Below are 24,342 nucleotides of genomic sequence, written 5' to 3' on the forward strand. Positions count from 1 at the left end.
CCCTGGGTTGAGGGTGTAGGCCATCCTTCAATTAAAGCAGGCTTTGTGAACTACAATGTCAAATACACAAGACAGAGATGAAACTGCTTAAAATTGCTGGAGTTTTTTTTTTTTCCTCTCACTGATTTGCACACTTTAGTGCTAGTAAAGAAATGAAAGATTATTGTCCCTAGTTACAGTTTTATATCTGAGTAGTTTTGTTTGGGTTTTGATTACAATAAAGGGTACAATAACTCATTGCAATGAACAGTTGAAAACATCTGTGGGCTGTTCTTGCAAGGCAGTGTGGCATGTGAATTAATGACTTTTTTTGCAGCTGAACATTTAAAATGTTTCTAAAATTTATCTTTAGAAGCCAACTCGAGGTGTTATATTTTCATTCACCTAAGATTTTTTTTCAGGGAAGTTGTTAAAAAAATATTGCTCCATGAAAAGAGCATTTTGGAAAACCAAAAATTTTCAATATAAAGTTTCTGCAGAAACAGCTTGATTAATTTATAGGAACCTTAATCTCCTCCTAACTATAACAGCTAATTAATCTGGGAATAAATATAGCTTGGATACTGTATAGTAGAGATGAGGTACAGGTATTAATTATTAATAGTCAATGCTGTAAGGCTGAAAGATAAGTACTCACGGGAAAATCTTTCCTAAAACTCAAATTGAAATATGCAAACAAATATAGGGGTGGCTATTTCCAGAAATATTAGCAATGACTAGGTGTTTATCTTCCCTTCACAGTCAGAGAGCATTAAGCACCTAATTGCTGTGTCTTTGAAAGTCTCCACAAATTATGAGGTAACTCCTCTGTTTTCTGGAAGATTCAGCTGAATTGTGTACACGTTTGCAATCTTCCACCAACAGAAGGTCACAGCAGAAATCTGAGCTTGTAGAAACTGCCTGTCACTTCCATGACCTCCATGTGAAAGCCTAGATTGCTTAATTGCTTGGTGTCTTTTCAGTCTGTTTTTAACCCATGAAGGTCAGGTCTTAGTGATACACATTTGATTTTGGAAATGTTAGGTAAATCTGCATTCCTGGGGGTTTGAGAAATTTCCATGCTTCCCCTCTTTCACTATTCACATGATTGGTATCAGGGTTTCATATTTGCAAATTTGCTTTTTTTTAATCTCTAACTGCTTTGTTGTAATAGGTAATTAACTTTTCCAAACAGTTCTAAATGCTGATCTGGTCTGTGCTGATACTCCAGCTTGGTATTTCAAAAAGAAATATCAAGAAAATCGTGTTGTGTTTCTGCTAGATGAAAATGGTGAATACACTTAACTTTCAGTTTCCTGGGAGCAGTACAGCATGGCTCACTGTCCAAGTCTCCTTTTGCTGTCTGAATCTTCATCTAGGACTGGCCTGATCCTGGTGGATGTGGGGTGGGTCTGTGGAAAGTGGACTTCTATATTGGTTTGTCTTGGTCTCCTATCTGTGAATTCATTCTGGATTATGTACCTATAAACCATTGCAGACTGTATAAGAATTCTTAAATCAGATTGTCTTTATCTTTTTATGAGCAACTCTCAGCCCCCATTATTCAGAGTGAAACATATAAATAATTTATGTGTATTATCTAAAAAAAGAATGAAATGAGCTAGATATTTCTGGTAACTCAGTGAAACCGTCATTGCTGATTCAATTATGTTTCTTTCATCTTTTCCCCTAAAAAGAGAGATACTGGGAAAACAGAATAGGTAAAGAAATGTTGGAGGGTTGTTTTTGTGTTGTGGCTGTTGTTTGAAGTTTGAAGTTGTTGCTTTTTGTTTCCATATCAGTCTCTCGGTGATAAGTGAACTTCAAAAAGAAATTCGTTGCAGGGCTTGTCCCCAGTACTACTGTAGACTATTTGTGAGTGAGTTTCTGAGCAACCATAGCACATAAACCACAGATATTGAAAATGCTCATTCAATGGTATTTGTTTTTTCCAAAGTTCTCCTTCAGAAAACTGATTTGCAGTTATCCTGACTGCACCTGAATTCTTGAGATGTCATAATTTTTAAAGTAATAATTTTCTGTCAGTTATTAACAACTCCTACAATATATCTACCCCTGGCCTTTCTCTGTAGTAGAATTGCCAAAGGTTATGAGGAGAAATGGTAGCCCATGTTTTAGGATCCAATATTTTAAGTATTGGATATTGTTTAATAAATGCTACGTTTTCTTTTTGCAGTTGACCAAAGGGTTTTAGAGCTAGAATGAAAGGGTTAAAAATGAAACCCCTTACTGCAAGGCCTTCCAGTGTTGAGTATGCTTATTAAAACTGAATGCTGTGCTTTTCGACCAGCTGCTTCCACAGCACAAATCTCATTTTACTGTGGAGATTTTTGCTTAAATGAAAAATAATAATACAAAAGCTGCTGGCTGTGGTCTGAAGTGGCACTTGAATATCAGCATGTTCTTTTGTCTGACAAAACATCCTCCTGAGCAGGTGAGCTAGTGCTAGCAGGGGATATGCTAAGGCTCTTAAGTAAAGTGTGAGCCTAACTTATTTTCCTGCCAAAAGCATCTTTTCCTGTAAATTTATGCACCTACTGATAAGCATCCATACCTCTCTGCTGTATATTAGCTATGATTAGGTTATTGTGAGCATTTCACAGAAAAGTGGATCTTTTTCCCTTGAGATTTTTAATTATTGCTAGAAGAGAACAATTGCTTGTGTTTTGACTGAGAATATAGTACTTAGACATCCTTTAGTTTTAAGAAACGTAGAAGACAACACTAATGAAGAGACAGTGGTAAAGTTTCTGAATCGTCTCTCCTACTGTCTGATATGATTATTCTTCTGGAAAAAAATGTCTAAAAGTATAAGACTAAAATGTCTACTGCAAGCTGAGGACTACAGTCTGTAGTCCTTTAAATATGTCTTTGAAATATCTGTCTTATTTCTATCTCAACTACATCTATTTTAAAGGCACTAGTGATATCAAGTATGCTTATACAGTACAATTCCATTACGGAGGTGTTTTTCTCATTTATGTATGTCTCAGTGAAATAAAATTCCTACTTTTCATTTTTGGTACCATTTACATTTACAAGGCTATTTTTGATTGATATTAACCTCTGCTCTCTGCTTTGTCTTTTCAGCACTGGCTTGAGCCCAACAAGTCCATCTTCAAGCAAATGAAATGTAAGTCTTGAAAACTCACGCTTTTAAACTTATTTTTAAATAACAGAAGGTTTTCTTGTGCTTCCATGCAGTAATTTAGAATAAGCTTCATTTGTTTCTCTATGTAAACAGGTCCTTCATGTTAGCACATGAAGGAGTCCCAAAAACTCCATGCTACCCTGATCTTACCATCTTACAGTGTTCTGCAATCAAAGCTTTTCCTTACTGCTCATGGCTACAGCCAGAGGCCAGCATTCTTTGGATGGCAGATCTGGTCAGAAGACCTGTATGTCCCAGCTCTCATTTTCAGTCAGATGCCATCAGCCAGTGGGAGATGGCAATAAAAATGGAGTGTGACAATTGCTTCTGGGTCTTTTCTGGTTATCCTTCTTTCTGCTGCCCCTTGCTTCCTGAAAATGCAGAGCATTGGCTTAAGATCATTGTTACTGTCCAGCAAACTCAAGTACCGTGGGCTAAGCAGTGAGCTTTCTGCCACAGGTGGGGGGGACTTAAGATCAGTGTTTTAAAAAGTGTCTTTAAACCAGGAATGTATTATTTTAATTATCTTATTGAAATGTTACTTTCTGGCCTATGGGTTCCATTAAATCGTCCAACTGTGAAGACCTGTTCAGGAAACAGAACTGCTTTAGCAGTCAGAAGATTATATGCAGCAGCTTATTTGGCAATTCTGGACAATTGCCATGGCTCATTAGAAGCTGCGTCTTAGCTGTCTATCTATCTATCTATCTATCTATCTATCTATCTATCCATCTATCTATCTATCTATCTATCTATCTTCTATCTTATGAAATGAAGGATAATTTTATCCTCATATTGTTCATATACAGTTTTCTGTTTTAACAAGGAGCCTTTTTTGTGGGAGATAATGTATTTGCTTTAAAATTTAGTGAGGCTTAAGAGATTGTCTAATATGCAAAATCAATTAATACTGGGTGTTGACTACACTATACGGAATATTTCAAGGAATTCTTCCACTAATGCAGCCATACCACAGTATATGCATGCATGTGTATATATGCCAATACACATATATCTGCCATATTCAATATGAACTTGTATATCGAGTGTTTAGCTAGCTGGAGTACTATCCAGTAATAATTAAGTTTAAAAAAGTCAAATTAGAATGAAGTTGTTCTCCTCAGCAGTGCTAGTAAAGGAAGAAAAGAGGGAAGAACAGAAAAAGTGTAAGAATTGTAAATTAACTTAATCTCTTGCTTCCTTCTAATGTGTTATCAAAAGTAGAACAATTTCCTGAATGTATCCCCTGCATTTATGTTACTGCTTTCACCCAACAAAGTATAAGGGCTCATTCCTCTTGTGCACTTTGCAAAGCAGCACATGCAGGGGCTCCGCCAACAGATGTGCTGAGAATGTTTTGACGTATTCAAAACAACCTTTCCTGCATATAGATGCTGCCTAGATGTGATAGGTGATAGTCCATGAATTCCGTAGATGTAGTGATTTGATGGCCTCATCAGAGGATTTCTGTGTCTTTTGAGATAGAATCCAAATCAATACTCTAAAAACAATATGTAACAAAAAAGCAAAATAAAATGCATCTAATATGAGGATGTTTATCATAGTGAAAAGGTCTTAAGAACAACTGCCAAAGAGAATAAGATAATAGCAAAGGATTTTTGTTACCAGCCTTAGATTTAGGACACAGAAGTTGGATTAAAAATTTATGTTTAAAAAGTTGGGTTGGCAACTTATATTTAAAAATACTAGTGTAAGTTAACTTTCTCTTATGTCACAGAAGAAAGACTTCAGTCGCTACAATAACCCTTTAAGGAAAAAAAAATAGAGCTATATATTATATATATATAGTATATATATTTCGTACATGTGTAGAATCCATGAAGATTATGATCCCACAGGTTTCAGGACATTTTTTGTATGAATTTGGCATCAAGAATCTTTTGACTTATTTTTCTAAAAGTAGGCTATATTAATGTAGAAAACAAAAAAAATTCTAAAGGAACAGGGTTAACTCATAGTTGATCTAGAAATATTCAGTTTACTATGAAAAGGTTTAAACTCAGAAGAAGAAATTATTGATACTCACTTGGAAAACTTCCCAGTGTCAGGTGGCACAAGTGAGGACTGGAATTAGTAGAAGGTGGAAAGTCTAAAAACTGTAGCAATGAAGTGACTGGTTAATAGCACATATGTTATGTATACATGACTCCTGGGAGAAATGGTGGCAGAAAGCTATTCACAGTGACTGTACTAAATGGAAGTTTCCTTTTATTTCTTTGCATTAAGGAATTCAGGAAAAAATGAATAATTTTCTCTGATAATCTCTAATGACTCAAAAACTTCTAAATTCAGTTGAATGTTTAGATTTATGTAGAATTGTGAAGCACTTGCATAGGTGCAGAAGAAATTTCAAAAATGTTTTGTTCTTGAGCTCAGCTACCATATGTGTGGAGTTTCCTTTTCCTCCATCACTGCAGCAGCAGGATTTGCAGTCTATTTATTCATAGCTCAATATTGACAAATATTTGGAGCAGAAAAAGTTTGACTAGTAGAAGTATTCTACTATACATTTTATTAGGTACTAGCTTTCATGGGCCTCAGTAGTACATTAATCATTCAGGCATAATCCCTCTATAATCAGGCTGTAGAGAACTCATAATCTGGCAACAGTACATCTCTGTAAGTAAAAAAGAATGTTGTTTCTTTGAATCTCTGACGTGTTCATAGTATCTTTTGTGATATGCTACAATTTCAATTTCTTTGGCTTTGGAAAAAATTGCTTTAAATTCATATTTAGTAACTGGTATATGACAGGAAGAATTGTCTAAAATTTTCTATCTTGTCTTATCACATATGAAACTATATTTAAATGCATTTCTGGTGCCACACAAAAAGAATGAAGGCATGGTACCTTTTTTGTCTCACCATCTACCTTTTCATTTTTCATTGTCATTGTAATGTTTGTGTTTTAACATGAAGTGTAGGTCTGTGCCTCAGCCATTTTTACCACTGATTTTGCCTGAGAGGGAAAAATTCAGTTTCTGAGAAATATCCTGAACCACTGCCAGTCTTGTTTGTACAAATTGAAGCCAATTGGTGACCAGCAGCTGCAAGCAGTGTGTTTCCAACAGTGTGACAGAAAACTCTCTGGAAGGTTGCCCAAGGAAGCTGTATCTTTGTGGTTCAGGATACAGAACTTCTAAAAGAAACTTCTGTTCTTTGCATGTTTTTGTGTATACTGTTATCTCTCCCAAATGCTGACAGTAAAGTTCTCTGTTTGGCAATGTTGTTGCTTATTTTCTGTCTAGTAATGTTATGGTGTAAAACCTAAGTCACATCAGCACTAATGTTTTAAGTAAAGAAGAGTTTTCCCATGCACTTTCTCTCCTGCTGTTTTTTTAATAACTTTTAAAGATTATTCTGCCTAATAATATGCAGCTCTCCTGCAACCTGCTTGGTGGGAAATATCCAAATATGTGAGTTTTGTTATTGATGGCAGTGACACAGAATAATTTCTGTTGCTCTGATGTGCAGGCATTCTAAATTTTCATGTTTTTCTTGTTACCTTGCATAACTGAAAGAGAGTAGGTTTAGATTACATATCAGGGAAAGATTTTTTAGTGTGAGGGTGGTGAGGCACTGGAACATGTTTCTCAGAAAGGTAATAGGTGTCCTGTCCTTGGAGGTGCTCAAGGCCAGGTTGTAACCTGGTCCAGTGCAAGCTGTTCCTGCCCATGGCAGCAGGGATTGGAACTTGATGATCTTTACGGTCTCTTCAAACCCAAAGCACTCTATGATTCTATGATCTAAATGAGTAATGCTACAAGGATGTTCTCCTGTGTCAGGTCATTGGAATTTTTCAGTTAATTTCCATGATCTCTAATGCTATCCTAAAACCTGAAAGGAGATGGAATGAACCAGGGGATCTCAGTACAAATGTAAAGAAAATTTTAATCAAATGTGAGATTCATAAATACATATATACATATACAATGAAAAATTCATAAATACATATACAACAGGAGTTTTGTGTGATCCTTCAGGCACTAATATGAATGCTGTGTATTCTATAATCCTCATGAATACTTCATAACAGCATTTTAGGCTTTATTATAAACACTTGACAAAAATCCACCTTGCCCTGTGTTGCTCTGTAACTAATGAGTGCAATGTGGGATAGCCCTAATTTGAGATTTATGATAGATCAGGTACCCCTTATGCATAAAAACACTGAGTAATTTTCTGCCTGTCTTTAAAATGCTCAGCAAGGAATATGGATAAAGAGCTGATTCATCTGGAAAGGAAACAGGTATATGGAAACAACTATGTATTTCTTAATGGTTTCCCAGAGATGCTTCTGCAGAAATAGTGAACACGAAGACTATTTGAGTGTAATATTTTTTCTTGCTTGTTTGTTTCTTAAATTTCACTAACTTTTTGTAGGAATCTGTAGTTCAGAGAATATGTAACAACAAGGAGAGATGAAGGAAGTATTCTGCAAAGTTGCATTCTCAGGACTATGAAGATAATTTTAATATCTGCTTTTGGCTTTCAGTATCCATGTGTAATTCATGTACACATGTTCATGTACACTGACAGTGCAGTGCATTATAGAACATAATATTTGTGCTTGGTGAAAAGGAAATTGTGAAAAACAAACTTTCCAAAAAGTGTCAACTGAGAAGCTTCCATTTTTCTCTATTTGGTTGACCCCTGTAAAATTTCAATCAAGTTTTTCAACAGCTTTTAAAAACTATTTTCATCTTTCATAGTGTTGTGGTTTAACCCCAGCCAGCAACTGGCCTCATGCAGGCACTTGCTCAGTCCCCCACAATCAGGATCACGGAGAGAAGGGTAAAAGCTGGAAAACCCATGGTTAAGACAAAGTAAATTTAATATGGAAGGGAAAAGAACACACAAGCAAAGCAAAACTAGGTATTCATTCAGCCCTTCCCATGGGCAGGCAGGTGTTCAACCATCTCCAGGACAGGTAGGGCCACACCACATGTAACAGTGACTTGGGAAGACAATTACTCAAAATATCCCCTTCCTCTTTCTTTCTCCTACTTTATATACTGCACATGATGTCATGTCATCTGGCGTATTCCTTTGGTCAGCAGGAGTCATCCATCCTGTCTGTGTCTCCTCCCAAATTCCCATGCACTCATAGTCTCCTCACCAGGGTGTCAGTATGAAAAACTGACAGTATGAAAAACTTCTCTGTATTATCAACTCTGTGTTCAACACAAATCCAAAGCACAGCCCTATACAAGCCACTGCAAAGAAAATCAACACTACCCCAGCCAAAATCAGCACACATAAATATTTTATTATTTTTTCAGATTCTTTTTCTATGAAGAAAGTGGTAATACAAATGTGTGGTTTTTTTTGTAGGGTGCTTAAAAGTAGTTCATGTGAGACTCAGTCCCTTACTTACTGATTTCTGTACCAAGGGAGGCATCTCCCATATTCCTCTTTGTTCTTGTCATGGTGTTGTAGGTTTGGGAGTACTTTAGGGAGATCCTTCCTTTTTGATGTACATAGAATACTGTATCTTAGTTAAATGTAAATGAAATAAAATTTAAAAACATACAGCCAGTTGCCTTGAAAACTATGCTCTGTGTGTAGCTCCTTCATGAGAGTTTAGATCATTACTTGTTTCAGCATTTAACATAACTTAAATGATTTTATTTGTACTTTTTCTTTCACCTCTTACATACTGTTAGCATATAAACTGGCAAATTAAAGGTTCTGCTTCAATGGAGTTTGCTGTCAATACTATTCTCCACACTAAAGTCCTTTGAAATTATTGTAATTGTGAATGGTTTTTAGTGAGAAAGTGAACTCAGATAGTAGGAAATTCTGACAGAGCCTCAGGCATTTTGCTATGCTAGCTGCTTCTTATCTGAGAGATAAAGGACCCTCTGAAAGAAAAGACTTATAAGAAATAGCTACTAAAAAACTGATTATGTGACTTGATAGTTTTGTGTTGATGAAATGGGCTTCTGCAATTCTGCTCTATTTTGGGAAGGTTTGTTGTTAATGTCTCCACTTTAATATGGAAGTGGTCAAAAGTAATTTTACTTACAAGGAATTGAGAAATTATCTGGCTTGACAATCACATCTCTTGAGCTGATAAAATTCAATGCCCGTCTTGGTTTCCGCTATGAGAAACCAAAGAGAGAACATGAAGTCCTCATGCATGTTTCCCCAGTGTGGTAAAATGTATGAGAAAAAGGCCTTGCTAAACATTCACATATTATCAAATGTCTGTTTGGAAGAACATTAGGCTTATGATCTACCTTAAAATTAAGATGGAGGGTAAAGTGGATATCTCTGGGGGCTCCCTTCTTCCCCACTCAAATGTTCATCATGGCTAGTTTTCTAGCTGAGAATAAGGAACAGACAAAGACGCTCTCCTGTAGTTGCAGGGAACCTTTTTATCTCCACAGATGAATTAGATGGATAGATTCATATTTTTTTTACCATTTCAAATTGCAAGTTGTTTTTGTTCCATTCTTGCACAGCAATAGAGAAAAGACCTTGGCTTAGCAGGCTGCAGCAGACTTGTATAGTATTGCTGCACTGCTGAGGAGGAATATTGTTACAGGAGCTTGAGTCTAGAAAAAGATTTGAGAAATAGGCTTTAAGCTGCCTTGACAAATCCCCTGCATGTCCTGTGCATTGGTGTGTACTTCTGTCACATACTGTTCTTCTGCTCAAGTAAAACATTTCCTACTTTAACCTTTCCTATGAATGTAGCCTATTTTTATAGTGCAGTGTATGTCGTCAATTCCTCACTGTGATACTCTTTACATATAGGACATCTGATACTTTTATGTGTTTACCATATACTGCCAGAATGGGACTCTTCTATTGTAACTTTTATTTATTTATTTATTTATTTTTACCACTGATAAATTTTCCTTTTTTATTTTTTTAATTGACATCTGGAAAATTGGGTGAAATTCAGTACATTTTTGGAGCCTTGCAGTAGGCTTGCATTTGCTACGGTCCTGAAGACATATGCATTAGCTATTCTTTTATCTTCATGGCTATTTCCAAACTAATTCTAAATCTGCCAAAACATTTAAAAGTGAGAGTTTTTTTCCCTTTTTTTTTCTCCAGGGGAAGAGCTCTTGCTTGTTTAATACAGGTTGTCTCTCCTGTCACGTTTTTAAACTGGAACAGTATTCCAAAATTTCCTCCCTTAACAGTTTTAACATGACTATTGAAGAGTGACAGAAACATTTAAGATTACTTAAGTTATCTTTTGCTGTGTCCAGGCAACATGACTCCTTAGTGAGTTTCTGCATGGCTGCTTTCCTTTCTGGGACAGTGAATTCACTTTACCTTCTACTTTGCTGTTGCGGGGCAGTTTAGACATAACACTGTCTTCTGTTTTGCAGTCACTGTAAGACAATGCTGCAGTCACATCGAGGACAGCAAAGCCCACAGAAAACAGACTGAGTGTTTCTCTAGCTTTCAGAGGGCTTCTCCAGATATGAAAACTGTGAAAATTCAAACCATCTATAGAGAACAACAAAGGCTTAATTTTTTTTCCTAATTTCCCCTTAATTTCTATTTATTAATGATTACTTGCTTTTTTCTTTTCCTGTATTTTTCATATTTCCATTCCCATCCCTTCTGAAATTCTTCCTTGTGTCTTAAATGAATAGTTATTTAAACAAGGAAAAAAAAATTAAACCAGCAGTTTTTGTGGAAACTGACTGTACTTAAAATAAGTACAATGTGAGATTTTAAAAGAGGAAAATATTCCTTTATCTTCAAGAAGAGCTGAGTCTTCCAAAAGATACCAACCGTAACAAAAGATTTAAATCATTTTTATTTTCTATTGCTGTTGTACATCACATGGAACTATGTGATATCTAGGGATGTGTTTCTGAAACACTGCAGCATACACGTAGACACTGCAGTCAGAGTAGCTTGAAGAGTATCATGATTGTTGAACTAATCACCACTGGTGAGCTTAAGAAGATGGTACAGTAAAATGTTCTGGTAGCTTACTAATTACTGTTACAATTTACAATTTAAAAAAGAAATGATTGATTTCACCCAGTAATGTCTTCCATTTTCTCTGTAATTTTTTCTTGCCCTTTTCTTCTGCTTTCCCTTTTCCTGCCGTAAAAGCACAATCTCTTCAAGGTTTTGGAAATTTAAAATTGTCTGTGTACATTGAGAATATATCCAGACCAAAATATATTAAAACTAATTAGAATATTGTAGATCTGCACTTTGCTCTAAATCAAAGTGCCTGAGAGGCATGACTGCAAAATTGAAATATTTCCTGTTATTGTGATCCTTTCCTCTTTCTCCTTTCTTTTTCCCCTCTTTCTTTTCTATTGAAAGGATTGTACATCAAGCCTGGTACTGATATCATTGCTCAGAGTTGGGTACTATAATCTTATTAAATACTGGGAACAGAAATATTTCTACTGTCTTTAGTTTCATTAACTAAATTAATTTCTTCAATTTTGTAGTATTATCATTGCTTACTGCTTATCGTTTGCCACAAAAGGCGACCCCAAAATAAAGCATATATAATAATGCCCTTGTTTGAATCTCTGCCTAAACTAACCATTAGTAAGTGACTTTAAGGTCACTCCTTCAGAGTGGCTTAAGCAATGTTTGTTTACTATGGTTCTCATGCTTTTTGTTTATAATGTTTCAGCTCATCCACCATATACCATGTGCTTTAGAGTGAAATTCTACCCACATGAACCCTTGAAGATTAAAGAAGAGCTCACCAGGTATTTGTTTTGTTTTGTTTTGGGTTGTTTTTTTTTTTTTTTTTTTTGGGTCCTTTTTTAGTCTGTCCATTTAATGTGCTTTGCTAATAAGTTCAAGAAAAAGCAGATTGTTGTCTAGGGTAGGGTTCTCACTATTTCTGATAAAATTAGCATAGGCTGACATTTGCAATGCTGATCTTCTTTGTACTGTGATACCTATAGATTTTTTAAAGCAGTTTAAAGGATATCTTCTATAACATACAGACAAGTAGTTACGCTATACAAGAACTTGCAAAAAATGAAGCAATGGTGAAATGACTGGGCAAAATTTACCCTGATTCTTTCCCTGGCAGGAATAAGTTTCCTTCCCTTCCCTTCCCTTCCCTTCCCTTCCCTTCCCTTCCCTTCCCTTCCCTTCCCTTCCCTTCCCTTCCCTTCCCTTCCCTTCCCTTCCCTTCCCTTCCCTTCCCTTCCCTTCCCTTCCCTTCCCTTCCCTTCCCTTCCCTTCCCTTCCCTTCCCTTCCCTTCCCTTCCCTTCCCTTCCCTTCCCTTCCCTTCCCTTCCCTTCCCTTCCCTTCCCTTCCCTTCCCTTCCCTCTTTTGCTTTCTTTTCTCTTCAATTCCTCTTTTGCTTTCTTTTTTTTTTTCCCTTCCCTTTCCTTTTTTCCCCCCTCATATATTCTGGAAAGTTTAATTCAGACCTGACTATTTCATGATGTTTATGCATAGTCTCATTAATTTTTCTCTTGGGTGTATCTTAAGGATCACAAATAAGACAATCTTTTCAAAGTAGTGAGAGACCTTAAGCTGATACAGAGATGCAATATATGCATACTTTTCAAGTACAGCTGCTCTGGAGGGTAAGAATCCTTGCTGTTTATGTTGGAATTTTGAAAATTTTGTTGTGAAAACAGAGTTGTACAACAGCTTAGCTGTGCTTAATGAATGGGAGCTCTGTCCTTCCTACGGGCCATTGTGAATATTCTGTTGCTCTGGGCATTTTTCCAAGAAGTGTACGTGGGGGGGAATGTAGGAGAGTAGCTCTTTTGAGCTCTGTACCAGCTGTGCAGGACTGTGTGTGTGCTTTACCACCTTGCTGGAGAGCAGGCCACGCTGCTGACTGCTGGCTGCATGCTGCAGGAGCACCAAGTGCCTCCGCACCTGCTGCCTTGGGCTCTTGGTTGATTCTCTCCCCAAGCACTGCATGTGCTTGTGCTCACAAGTCACTTCACAGTGTGGGGGATCCCATTGTCACTGGCCTCACACTGAAAGTTTCAGAAACAGCTTATGTTCTGCTGAATGGTACATTTGTAGTTTGTATAGAACAGCTGGGGCATGCTGTTATTTTATAGCTATTTATCTTGGATGAAATACTGGAATTGTACAGATGAGTGAACAGGTTGTAAACCAGGAAGTCAATGGATTTTCAATATTTGCTACTGTTTGTCCTTGGATGAACATTTTACCTTTTATCATCCAGAGTATGATTGTATAGTCCTTTCTCATTCAAGAGTCTAAATTAATTGGCTTTTAAAAAACCTGGATATCCTCCCAGGATAAGTTTTATTGAAATGTAAAGCACCAAGAATTCGCTCACTGATGGTTATTGTGCTGTGACTATGTTTTAGTCTTTGCTGGGATATTTCAAATAAATTTTTTAAGTGAAGTTGTTGTGTGAAAAATGGGTTACAGTCTTTTATAAAAACTAATACCATTAAGAACTTAAAAAGGAGAAATAATTTGAGGCATCATTTATTCAACATGTTTTTCTATCTGATCAGCTTAATAGTTTCCCAAGTTATTATTTGGGAAGCTTAGCTTCATCTCTGCCATATGTCTTACACAATAACAAAATACAAAAAATGCTCCTGAAATGAGCAAGTGAAGTGCAGTCCTGCAACCCATCTCTGAGAATTTGCTTCATGACCAAAGCAGAGGGTCAGATTCTAGGTGATGCTCTAGATTGGCTGGAGTTATTTTTATTTTTCTTGAATTGCAATGATTGGTGAAATTCAAGCAGAAGAATGTTCATTAGTATTTTAGAGAGGACAGTCATGAAACCTTGAGGACTAGTTCTTCTAGTCCTACTAGTCTTCTATTTCTTCTAGAGGCTTCTTGGTAGACTTTTGCTTTGCCTTTTTTTTAGTGCTGCTGTGTTCACTTGACAATCATATTTTTGCTGTGTGTTCTTAAGATGTTTTGAAAATGAATTACTAACATTGTCACCCTTTGACTTAAAAACTATCTGTACTTTGCAGCTGTATGTACAGTCAGCTGAATGAGAGTAATAGTGTTTTGCATTTCTGTCATTGTCCGTGCCTGTGGATGTCAGAGCTGCTCTATCACTTCTTCAGCTGGGTGAAAATCTGATGGGTGTCTGTGGTCACCATTTAAATAATGAAATTAAGTTACAGTAAGACATTCTATCACATTGCCATACTACTCTTTGTTTCAGAACATTAATTAACCCTGTGGTTAATGCCTCATATGGATTATTGTCAATGCAGTCTTTTTAAAAGCTTTATAGGAATAAATCTTTAATGAAGCATCTTAGAGACATCAGAGAGACTTACAGGTCTTAAAAAGAACTGGTTTTCCTACTCTTCCATAGAAAAAGCTGATGTGAAAAAAATCATCTGTACAGTACAGCTTTGTGTCTATGGGGTAAAGGTTTGATTTCTGTGAAACCAGTGTAACATACTATTCAGGATTTAGACATCACTTGCAGGAAGAAAATTTAAGAGTTGTCCCCTCAGATTACTGATGCTTCATTTCTGTCCTGCCTTGGGCCCAACCTTCCCTGGTTGGGTTTGACTGTAATCCTTGACTTACTCTGTGGTTTAACATGTGAAACTATTTTCAGAAAATGAAGGTGGAGAATTATCTATTTGAAGTTATCACTATGTCTATGATATCATAGAAAAAAACCCTGTAGTAGTCTGAAAACTTGTGCACACTGCATGTTTGGAGGCCAGGAGTGCCTTGAGCAAATGATGATGCTGCGTTCTTGCCTGTCACTGCATTTTATAACACTGCTAAGGACAACTAAGAATATTGTCAGTCACATTGTACCTTTCCAGACACTTACTTTCATCTTCTCTTGTTTTAATTAACAACCATTTTCATAGCTATACTTTTGAAATAAAATCAGGTTCTGCCTTTGGATGTCGAGGCACTCTGAAATATTATTGCTAAAGTATTGGTTTCTCTGGGTCTGGATTGAAGGTACTTGAGATGGTAGATCATGTTCAGACTCAAGTGTTTATTATTTCTTATCAGTGGCACAAAATGGCTAACAATCTCTTGTTACAAGGTCTTTTAAGACTAAACTATCCAATTAAGAACTGACACTAGATTATTTTCCCTTTTAACCCAATAACTGATCCCAAAGAGCCCGCAATGCAGATGTTTCTGCCCAATTACAAAATGCCACCCAAACCCACAACGAAGAAGGAAGAAGAAGCATGAAGAAGAAACCCAGGATGACACCCTGTGCCCTCCATCTGGCTTCCATCCACAACATACTAAAAATCCCAAAACCTAAATTTCTTACCAAGTGATACACCTACGCACGCTACTCTCTATTTCACACTTTTGTGGATTCTAGTCGATCTTGAAGTCTAGGAAACTTTCTAGGAAACTTTGACCCCATGAATGAGGGTCAAAATCAATGCTCCCCTGGGGGTCAGGGCACCCCAGAGCAGACAGAGAAATATTCCCAGTGCACTGGGTTTCCACACTAAAGGAGAAATTCTGTGGAAAATATTTCTGCCTCTCACTGTGGAAGGGAGGTTCTGTGTGGTCCTTGGTCGCTGTTTTCTCTAGAGTGAGCTGGTGTTAGGATGGTAATTCACAAGTTATCTTCAGAGGACATGGGGGTTGCTGCCTTGATCTCTCTTGCTTATGTGGTAATAGACCACCTGAAACCCAACTTGTCATTGAAGTCGAAATCTTAATGCACTTCAGAGCTTCTCAGCCCAACTACTTAATGGATATCAACATGGATTTAGAAGATCTGTCCTTATTTTTGGAAATAGTTTCCACAGCAGAGCACTAAGGCTGCACATTTGAAACATATTTGAGAAAGACTAAAGACACACTTTTTCTTTTTTAATTAGGCAATTTTCCCAATGACTTAAAAAAAATGTGATGAGAAAGTGGCAAGGATTTAACTTATTTTTCTCAGATGATTTGGCCTCTGCATGTGCACTGGAGGCTCAGCAGACTGAAACAAAAGCAGTGTATACATACTTTTCAATGGTTTGTATAATCTTTTAAATAGAGAAAGATGCTCAGCCTTAGAAGAACAGTGATGCTCCCTGTAGGGTGTTGATCCTGACTTGCATGCCTGGCATCAGCCAAAGCCTTTCTCTCACTTTTCTCCAGAGCTAGACCTCTCTCAGGGGAGAGAAAATGTAATGAAGGGTCCATGAATTGAACTAAGGACCAGGAGAGATCACTCACCAAATACCACCATGGGAAAAGAGGCTGCAATCTGAGACAGTAATAGAATTTATTACTAAAAAATCAGAGCAGGATAATGAGAAGTAAAATAAGACCTTAAAAATGCCTTCCTCCCCACCCCTCTGTTTTTCCCATCTCTACCTACTTCTCCAATGGCACAGAGAAATGGGAAATGGGTTATGGTAAGTTCATCACAAATTATTTCTTCTGCTGCTCAGGGAGAGGGGACCTTTCCTTCCTGCACTGTGGGAGACAGTTCTCCATGAACTTCTCTGATGTGAGTCCATCTCACAAGTGGCAGCTCTCAGTGACCTGCTGCAATGTGAGTCCCTCCCCAAACTGCTGCAGCCGGGGTTACTCTTCCACAGGGTGTAGTTCTCCAAGGACAGGCTGCTCCAGTGGGGGCTCCTCTTTCCATGGGCCTCCCATGAGTTCACAGCATCCTCAGGCATCACAGAATTAACTAGGTTGGAAAAAACATCTATGATCATCGAGTCTAAGCTATGACCTAACACAATCTACAGTCAGCTAGACTATAGCACCGAGTGCCACATCCAGCCTTTCCCTAAACACCTCCAGAGGTGGTAACTCCTCTGGAGGAGTTTACCTCCATGGGCAGCGCATTCCAGTGTCCAGTCACTCTTTCTGTGAAGAAATTCTTCTAAATGTCCAACCTAAACCTCCCCTGGTGCAGCTTAAGACTATTTCCTCTTGAACTGTCACTGGTTGTCTGGGAAAAGAGACCAAGCCCCATCTGGCTGCACCCTCCTTTCAAATAATTGTGGAGAGCAATAAGGTCCCCCCTGAGCCTCTTTTTTCCAGGCAGAACTGCCCCAGGTCCCTCAGCTGCTCCTTGAAGCCCTTGTGCTTTGGACCCTTCACCAGCCTTGTTGCCTTTCTCTGGACACTTTTGAGCAACTCAAGGACCTTCCTGAACTGAGCGTCCCAGAACTGGACACAGCACTCAAGGTGTGGCCTCACCAGTGCTGTGTACAGGGGGACAGTCGCTGCCCTGCTCCTGCTGGCCACTCTGCTGCTGATACAGGCTGGGATACCACTGGCCTTCTTGGCCACTAGGACTCACTGTTATTTCATGTTCAGTACTCTCTCAGCCCTTTCTTCTGGCTGGCCTCTGTCCACACACTCTGACTTCAGCCTGTAGCACTGCAGGAGCTTGTTTTGGCCAAAGTGCAGGACCTGGCAAACTCATACCATTGGATTCAGTCCATCTATCCAGCCTGTCCAGGTCCCTCTGGAGAGCCCTCCTACCCTCCAGCAGATCAACAATTTCAGCCCTGGAGTCTGGAGCATCTACTGCCCCTCCTTCTCCACTGACCTTGGTGTCTGCAGAGTTGTTCCTCTCATGGTTTTTTTTTGGCTGCAGTTACATTTGTGCAATCACTTCCCCTCCTCCCCCCCTCCCCCTCTTCTGAAATCTGTTATCACAGCAGTGTTATCACCATTTCTGACTGGCCCAGCCTTGGCCAGCAGCACATCTGTATTGGAGCCACCAGGGATTGGCTCTGCTGGACATGGAGGAAACTTCCAGCAGCTTCTCACAGAAGCCACCGCTGTATCCCCATGGTTACCAAAGCTTAGCCATGCACACCCAGCACACTCCTTTACACCGGGGCCATCTCTGAGGGTTTGAGTTCTGCTGCATGTGTATGTGGAGGATATCAGGCTCTTCTGAATGTTACATCTGTGGCTCTCTAGGTCTGGTTATCTGACACTTACAGATGGTGTGAAGTCCTTCTGTTCTAGAAAATAGCATTTAACTGGCATAATTGAGCATATCTAATGAGAGTAATAAGTGCCAGTTTTTAATTACGCAATAGCAACATGACACCACATCTTCACATCTCCCCTGTCAGGAGGAGATGTTTCATAGGTATCTGTGGCAGGGGACAGGGGACATCTCCCCTGTCCCCTGCCACACATACCTATAAAACATGATTTCAGTTTCTTTTCTTTTTAAATCAGCATTTTTAATGAAGCGTGACAGGACTGGGGATAGAGGCCTTGAGTACATACAGTTTTGGTGTTATTGTTAATTTCCTTTTCTCTTATTTTTCCTTTTAAAAAAAATTCTTTTTGGTTAATTCCCTTTGTTTTTCAAGAAAGTATGATAGCTTCATGGGTAGAAATTTTCTTTTGCTATGTGCATCTAACTGTGCGCAGAAAAAAGGATATTCACTATAATGCCCAAGGTTATTCTGCTGGCATGGCATGCAAAGATAAAGAATTGCTATGAAGAAAGTTTTACCTGCAGAAATCACTCAATGCACAACATCCCAGCAGACTTTATGAAAAGCACAGATACTTTACTCTGTGCCATTCTTTTCTGTTCTTGTTCACAGCTCAGACCCCACAGCTGGAAAAGCCCGAGATGCTGTACATTAACAAGATTTGAGCAATCAACGCAATATGAACAGATAGATCCAAAGACTGATCATACTTTCTATTTTGTTATTTATTTTCAGTGTTCTTGTTTAGGTAATAAATAAACCAGTAGTTTTTATTTCTTATATATGAAAGAATCCCAGGGCTTCATGCTCTCTTATCTTCAAACCCCTACATTTTAGTGTGTATGTATAATTAAAATGAGAGACTATAAAGTCATTTGAGGTCCCAAAGAAATGCTCTAAAATGCTACAGATAATACTGTATCAGTGGTAATCCATGATTATTATAGAAGAAACAGTTCTAGAAGAGGGCATGGGTGAATAGATGGTGTAATTAACCAAAGATGGATTATTTCAACTTGCTTGCATCATGCCCTTTTTCCTAATCCATACTTCCTAATCCAAGAAGCAGTTCTTCAATGACTAGTCTGTCATAAATCACTGCCACAAGTATAGCAGGAAAAGCAGATGAAAAAATAGTTTAATTTGAAGTCATATAAAATGATAAAGTCTTGGGGTATGTAAAGATGACACGCTCAGTGTTCATCTAGTCCAGTCTCAATCAGCTGTACTTGATGTTGCCATGTGCTGGAAGAGTCTGGTGCTTTTCCCTCTGGAAGCAGGAGGCCAGTTGAGTTTGACAGTGATTGTTAATGCCTGAATGGATCTGGTTCTTAATGCCTTAATATCAAGTGATTTATTTGCAAGTTGGAAATTTGTGCAATATATTTGTGCTATTAACCAATAGCTCTAAGGTGAGTTCATACGAGCTGGGCCTGTGCTGCTAGCCCTGTTCCAGACATCACTTAGGAATACCTCTGCTCTTCCTGGTACCCCCTTCTGCTCTTCTCAAAGTGTGAAGTCATAGCTATGCTTTGATATCTATGAAGGTCCATTTATCAATTTTGGCTTTGTCAAGGACATTTTAGCAGTTGCCAAGTGAGTTTATAGTTTTAATAGTACTGCAGTCACAATCAGATTGAATAGCATAAATCTTAAAAATGAGTGTTTTGTTAGTAAGAGCACTTGATGCCTCAGGCTTGCAGATAAGATTCAGAGTAGGGAAAAAATTACCAAGAAGGGTCATGGTTTTTTTGGTGGAGATTGCACCTCAGGGAGAAGAGACCTTGTACATGTTCATAGCTCTTCTTGTGGTCCTCTGAGGGGAAGGCAGAATGGCAGAGAAGATGCAGAGCAGCCATGGTGTTTTGCAGAAAAGACTATTCCCGTGCTGTGGTGGGACTTTCATGTAGCCAGGAGCCAAAACAATCTTATCTTTCACCATTCCTTTGTCTGCTTTACTCATTAGTGAAATTAATTATTAAGTAATAATAAAGATTTTTTCCCCCAGTAGCCTGTGCTGTCAAGAAACTCACTGGGATGGTAATTTATCACCCTTGTCCCAAGGAAAGACCATACAGGCACTGACCAGCTCTAAAGCCAGGAGGACAAGCCCATGTCTTGCTAGCTGCAAGTGGCAGTCATAATCCTGACCGCAGAAGTCAGAGATTTGAGATTACTGAAAGCTGTTATTAAAGCCACCTTCCTATCCCCCCCCCCCCCGTCCAGGGCATAAAATGAAGTACTTCTTTTTGAAGGAATAGTTTTGGGCGTTTTGGGGCATTTTTTATTACCAGGAATCCACAATTTTGGCAGTATAGGAGGGGTATAGGTTCTGAATGGAAATATGGAGTACTGATACCTTCATTATATTTTGAGTCCTTACCATTAGTACACCTTCAGAAGTTGTAGAACAAGAAGGGTGATTCTTTCTACAGGTGCCTGTTAACACAGGCATGCAGTCATGCAGTTTTCTCAAATTTTCTGGTGTTAGATATTTTAAAAGCAGTAGAATTTTCATTTTTCTTGTGTTTGGCTGAAGTTTATGCTTTGAAATCATGATAGATATACACCCAGTTCCTAATTTCTCTACTAGAATTTGATTTATGACTGATCAGAGAGTTAAAAAGGGCAACTGCTGTACTGACATCAGTGTGGCATGCTTATTGTCATGGGTATGTGTTTTACAAATGGGTTTAAGCCATGATAACATGAACAAAACTTTCCTACTGTTTCAAAAAAACAAGAAATCTAATAGATGAACACCTTCCCATCCAAATTCACTAAAGGGTTTTGGAATTGCTATATTAGGACTTTCAACACTTTAATTCATGTGTATTCATGTTAGTATTATTTTCTGGATATTTTGCCCATATTTGTGTAATCATTCTTTTTTTGTACTTGGTAATACTGTTTCTCTTCACAATCTGAGGCAGTTGGTTTACTATCTGCTATGGCAGATGCCTTCTTTCCTTTGCCTTAAGCAATTTCCCAGTTCCACTGATTTTCCTCTAGCTCTAGTGTTAAGGATTCAGTGGATAGTAGTTCTTCATTTGCCTTTCCCACTACCTCATGATTTCAGAAGACTCACTCTTAGTCTCCCTTAATCACCATCTTGCCCTATAAGGGAGGCTCTGTCTTCTCATTCATTTTAGTTCTTCTCTATTAATCAAGCTCAGCTATGTCCTACTCAGGCTGAAGGGACCAGAGCTAGGTAAAAAATTCAAGGTGTGATAACTTCAACGCTTTAAGTACTGGCAAAATGCCCCTCTGTCTTTTTCGCAATATCATTCCCAGTGATGCCCAACATTCTCTTGGGTTTTTGGCTGCTTCTGTACCCTGAGTTAATGATTTCAGAGTGATGAAATCTTTTTCTTATTTTAAAATATATCAAAATCCATTTAAAGGATTAGCAAATAAGTAAGCAATATATTTTAGCTAATATAATTATTTTTTCTGTCACAGAATCAATTAGACTGGAAAAGATATCTGAGATCATTGAGTCTAACCTGTGATTCAAAACCACAGTGTTCAGTACACCATGGCACTGAGTGGGGTTTAAGACAAGGCCACATCCAGCCTTGTCTTAAACCCCACTGGACAGTGATTCCACTCTCCTCTCTGGGGAGCCTATTCCAAAGCCTAATCGTCCCTTCTGTGAAGAAATTCTTCCTAATGTCCAACCTAAACCTCCCCTGGTGCAGCTTAAGACTGTGTCCTCTTGTCCTGTCACTGGTTACCTGGGAGAAGAGACCAAGCCCCATCTGGCTGCACCCTCCTTTCAAATAATTGTGGAGAGCAATAAGGTCCCCCCTGAGCCTCTTTTTTCCAGGCAGAACTGCCCCAGGTCCCTCAGCTGCTCCTTGTAGCACTTGTGCTCCAGTCCCTTCTCCAGTCTTTCTCTGGACTTGCTCCAGCACCTTATTGTCCTTCTTGAAGTGAGGACCCCAAAACTTGACACAAGAATATAAGTGTGGCCTCACCTGTGCTGAGTACAGAAGAAGAAGGACTTCCCTACTCCCTCTGGATGGACTGTTCTTGATAAAGAACAAAGGCTGGGATGCCATTGGCCTTCTTGGCCACCTGGACACACTGCTGGCTCATGTTCAGCCCTTTTCTCTTCATGGCTCTGTAAAGTATAGAAAATATGTTCTCTTATTTGTGACATTACATACTTGTACGTAGTAGTTAGTGTTTGGTGGAGATTCATATGCTTTGTCAGGAAACCGGTGCCCCTGCAGTGTACTTGATACTATCTGCTGTGGAAGACAAAATGCAAAGTTGGTATTCAGAATAATATGCATAAAGAACTCAAAAATTCTTCTAGGTAGAAGGACACCCAAACCAGGAATATTGTAAAAACATTAATTTTCCTTCTACCACTCTGTACCACAAACAGCACCATGGAAAATAGTAGTCAGAGTCAAATAGAGTCAAAGTCAGGCACCATGCTGAGATAGCAATTTTTTGAATTGCTGGATCTCTGGAGGTGACCATATCTGTCAGCTGGAAAGACTGCAACAACACCAAGAGATACATTTGCTATGAGAATAAACTGTATTAAGTGACTTGAACAAAGTAAAAAACCACTGTGTGGCCAAATCACAAGGTTTGGCTGTGGGAAAGCTTTCTTGCCTCACTGAACACCTTAAAATAGATAAATTGTCTGTTAAGCAGCTAACAGTATGGTCTCTGGGGGTCATGATGCCTGCTTAAAAACAAGAATAGTTATTGCTGACCCTTAATCTGCATGGCAGGAAAGGTTTGGCCGAGCTGAAGTTGAGTCATCTGTACTGCAAACAGATGATAGATGGAAATGAGGTTATTCCAATGAGAGACATTTGTGAATGTAAGCATAAGTTTACTAGCTTCTTATTAAGCTTGGATACTTAGGGCTGTAAATCAGGTTATAAAGACATGCCAGGGCTTGGAAAAAACAGCTATGGTGGAAGGACACATGAAGAAGCAAAATCAGTTATTTTGCAAGCTATTTCTCTAAGTGTATGCAGTTTTAAGTATATACATACACCTCAGTGAATTTAGGAGTCAGGGTTTTTTTTTCATAAGTTTTTGCTGACCTGGGTCATAAATTACTGCATCAGTATTACAGGAAATGCCTGAAGTTTAGTGAGCCTTTGGTAAAATGTGCAAAAATTCCTTTCAATTGAAAATACATTTATATTTTTCATTTGAAAGAGTTCTAAAGTCTTAGTCCTGTTCCAGGCTGCCCTTCTTGCTTTGTAGATCTCAGCCAATCTTCATAGGACAGGTGCTCCAGCTGTCTGATCAATTTGGTGGCTGTTCTCTGGATTTGTTCCAGCAAGTTCACCACTTTCTTGTGTTGCAGACCCCAGAACTGGATGCAGGGTTCCAGGGGGAGTCTTACCAGAGCAGAGTAGAGGGGCAGAATCTCCACCCTTGACCTGCTGCTCACACCCCTTCTGATGCAGTCCAGTGTAAGATGGGCTTTCTGGGCTGTCATTGCACACTCTTGGGTCATGTTGAGCTTTTCATCCACCAACATCCCCAAGTCCTTCTCTTCAGGGGTGTTCTCAATTCATTCTCCATCTAGCCTGTGTTTGTGCTTTGGATTGCCCTGACCCATGTGCAGGACCTTGCAGGTGGCTGGCCTTGTTGAGCTTCATGAGGTTTCCACAGATGTGTGTAGAAGCAGACTTGTTTCTCAAGCTTGTTAAGGACCCTCTGGATGGCATCACTTCCCTCCAGCTATGTTGACAGACCCCCACACAACTTGGTTTTTTGGCAAATGACACTGAGGATCTTCAATTGTGGTCAGTGACAATTTGCTTAGAAATAACACATGTTGATCTGTCGACCTCAGAGCTTGGCTAACAAGCTGTGCTCTGAAACCTTGGGTGGGTTTTTTTGGTACTGCTTAAAAGCTGAACACATTTTAGCCTCAAGCTAATGGTCACTCTGGAGAATGGCATCCCATTTTTTCACTCTGGAAAATCTTACCAAAATTCTTTGTGTAGGGATTGCTCTATTGCCTAAGTTATGCATGGTATTTACATATATATATATATATTTATATATATACACATATACACTGAACCTTTTCTGGTACGCTGTCATTGCAGATTAAGAATTTTTACTTTATCTCACTGAGGCCTCTGGTGCACTCTGTTACAGGTAGTTCCTCTGGGATCTACCTGTAGAATAGCAGTACCAACCTACAGAAGTGAATTTGTGAGCTGTTACTGGATATTGATTACAGGAGGGAAAAAAAGGTGTAGCAAAAAAAAAAAAAA

The 24,342-nt window shown here is 38.6% G+C and overlaps 1 protein-coding gene across 1 annotated transcript in view; it reads left to right on the plus strand.

Annotated features, from left to right (window-relative positions):
* The window catches only part of FRMD3 (FERM domain containing 3), a 131,901-nt gene that overhangs the window by 67,813 nt on the left and 39,746 nt on the right, over window positions 1–24,342 (plus strand). The window contains exons 3-4 of the mRNA XM_071424864.1: window positions 3,091–3,133; window positions 11,805–11,883. Coding sequence (XP_071280965.1) covers window positions 3,091–3,133; window positions 11,805–11,883 — 122 coding nt within the window. The remainder of the gene's footprint in view (window positions 1–3,090; window positions 3,134–11,804; window positions 11,884–24,342) is intronic.

Source organism: Agelaius tricolor, unplaced genomic scaffold (assembly GCF_023055355.1).
Source record: "Agelaius tricolor isolate 1412-34295 unplaced genomic scaffold, bAgeTri1.0.p SCAF_4, whole genome shotgun sequence".
NCBI lineage: Eukaryota > Metazoa > Chordata > Aves > Passeriformes > Icteridae > Agelaius > Agelaius tricolor.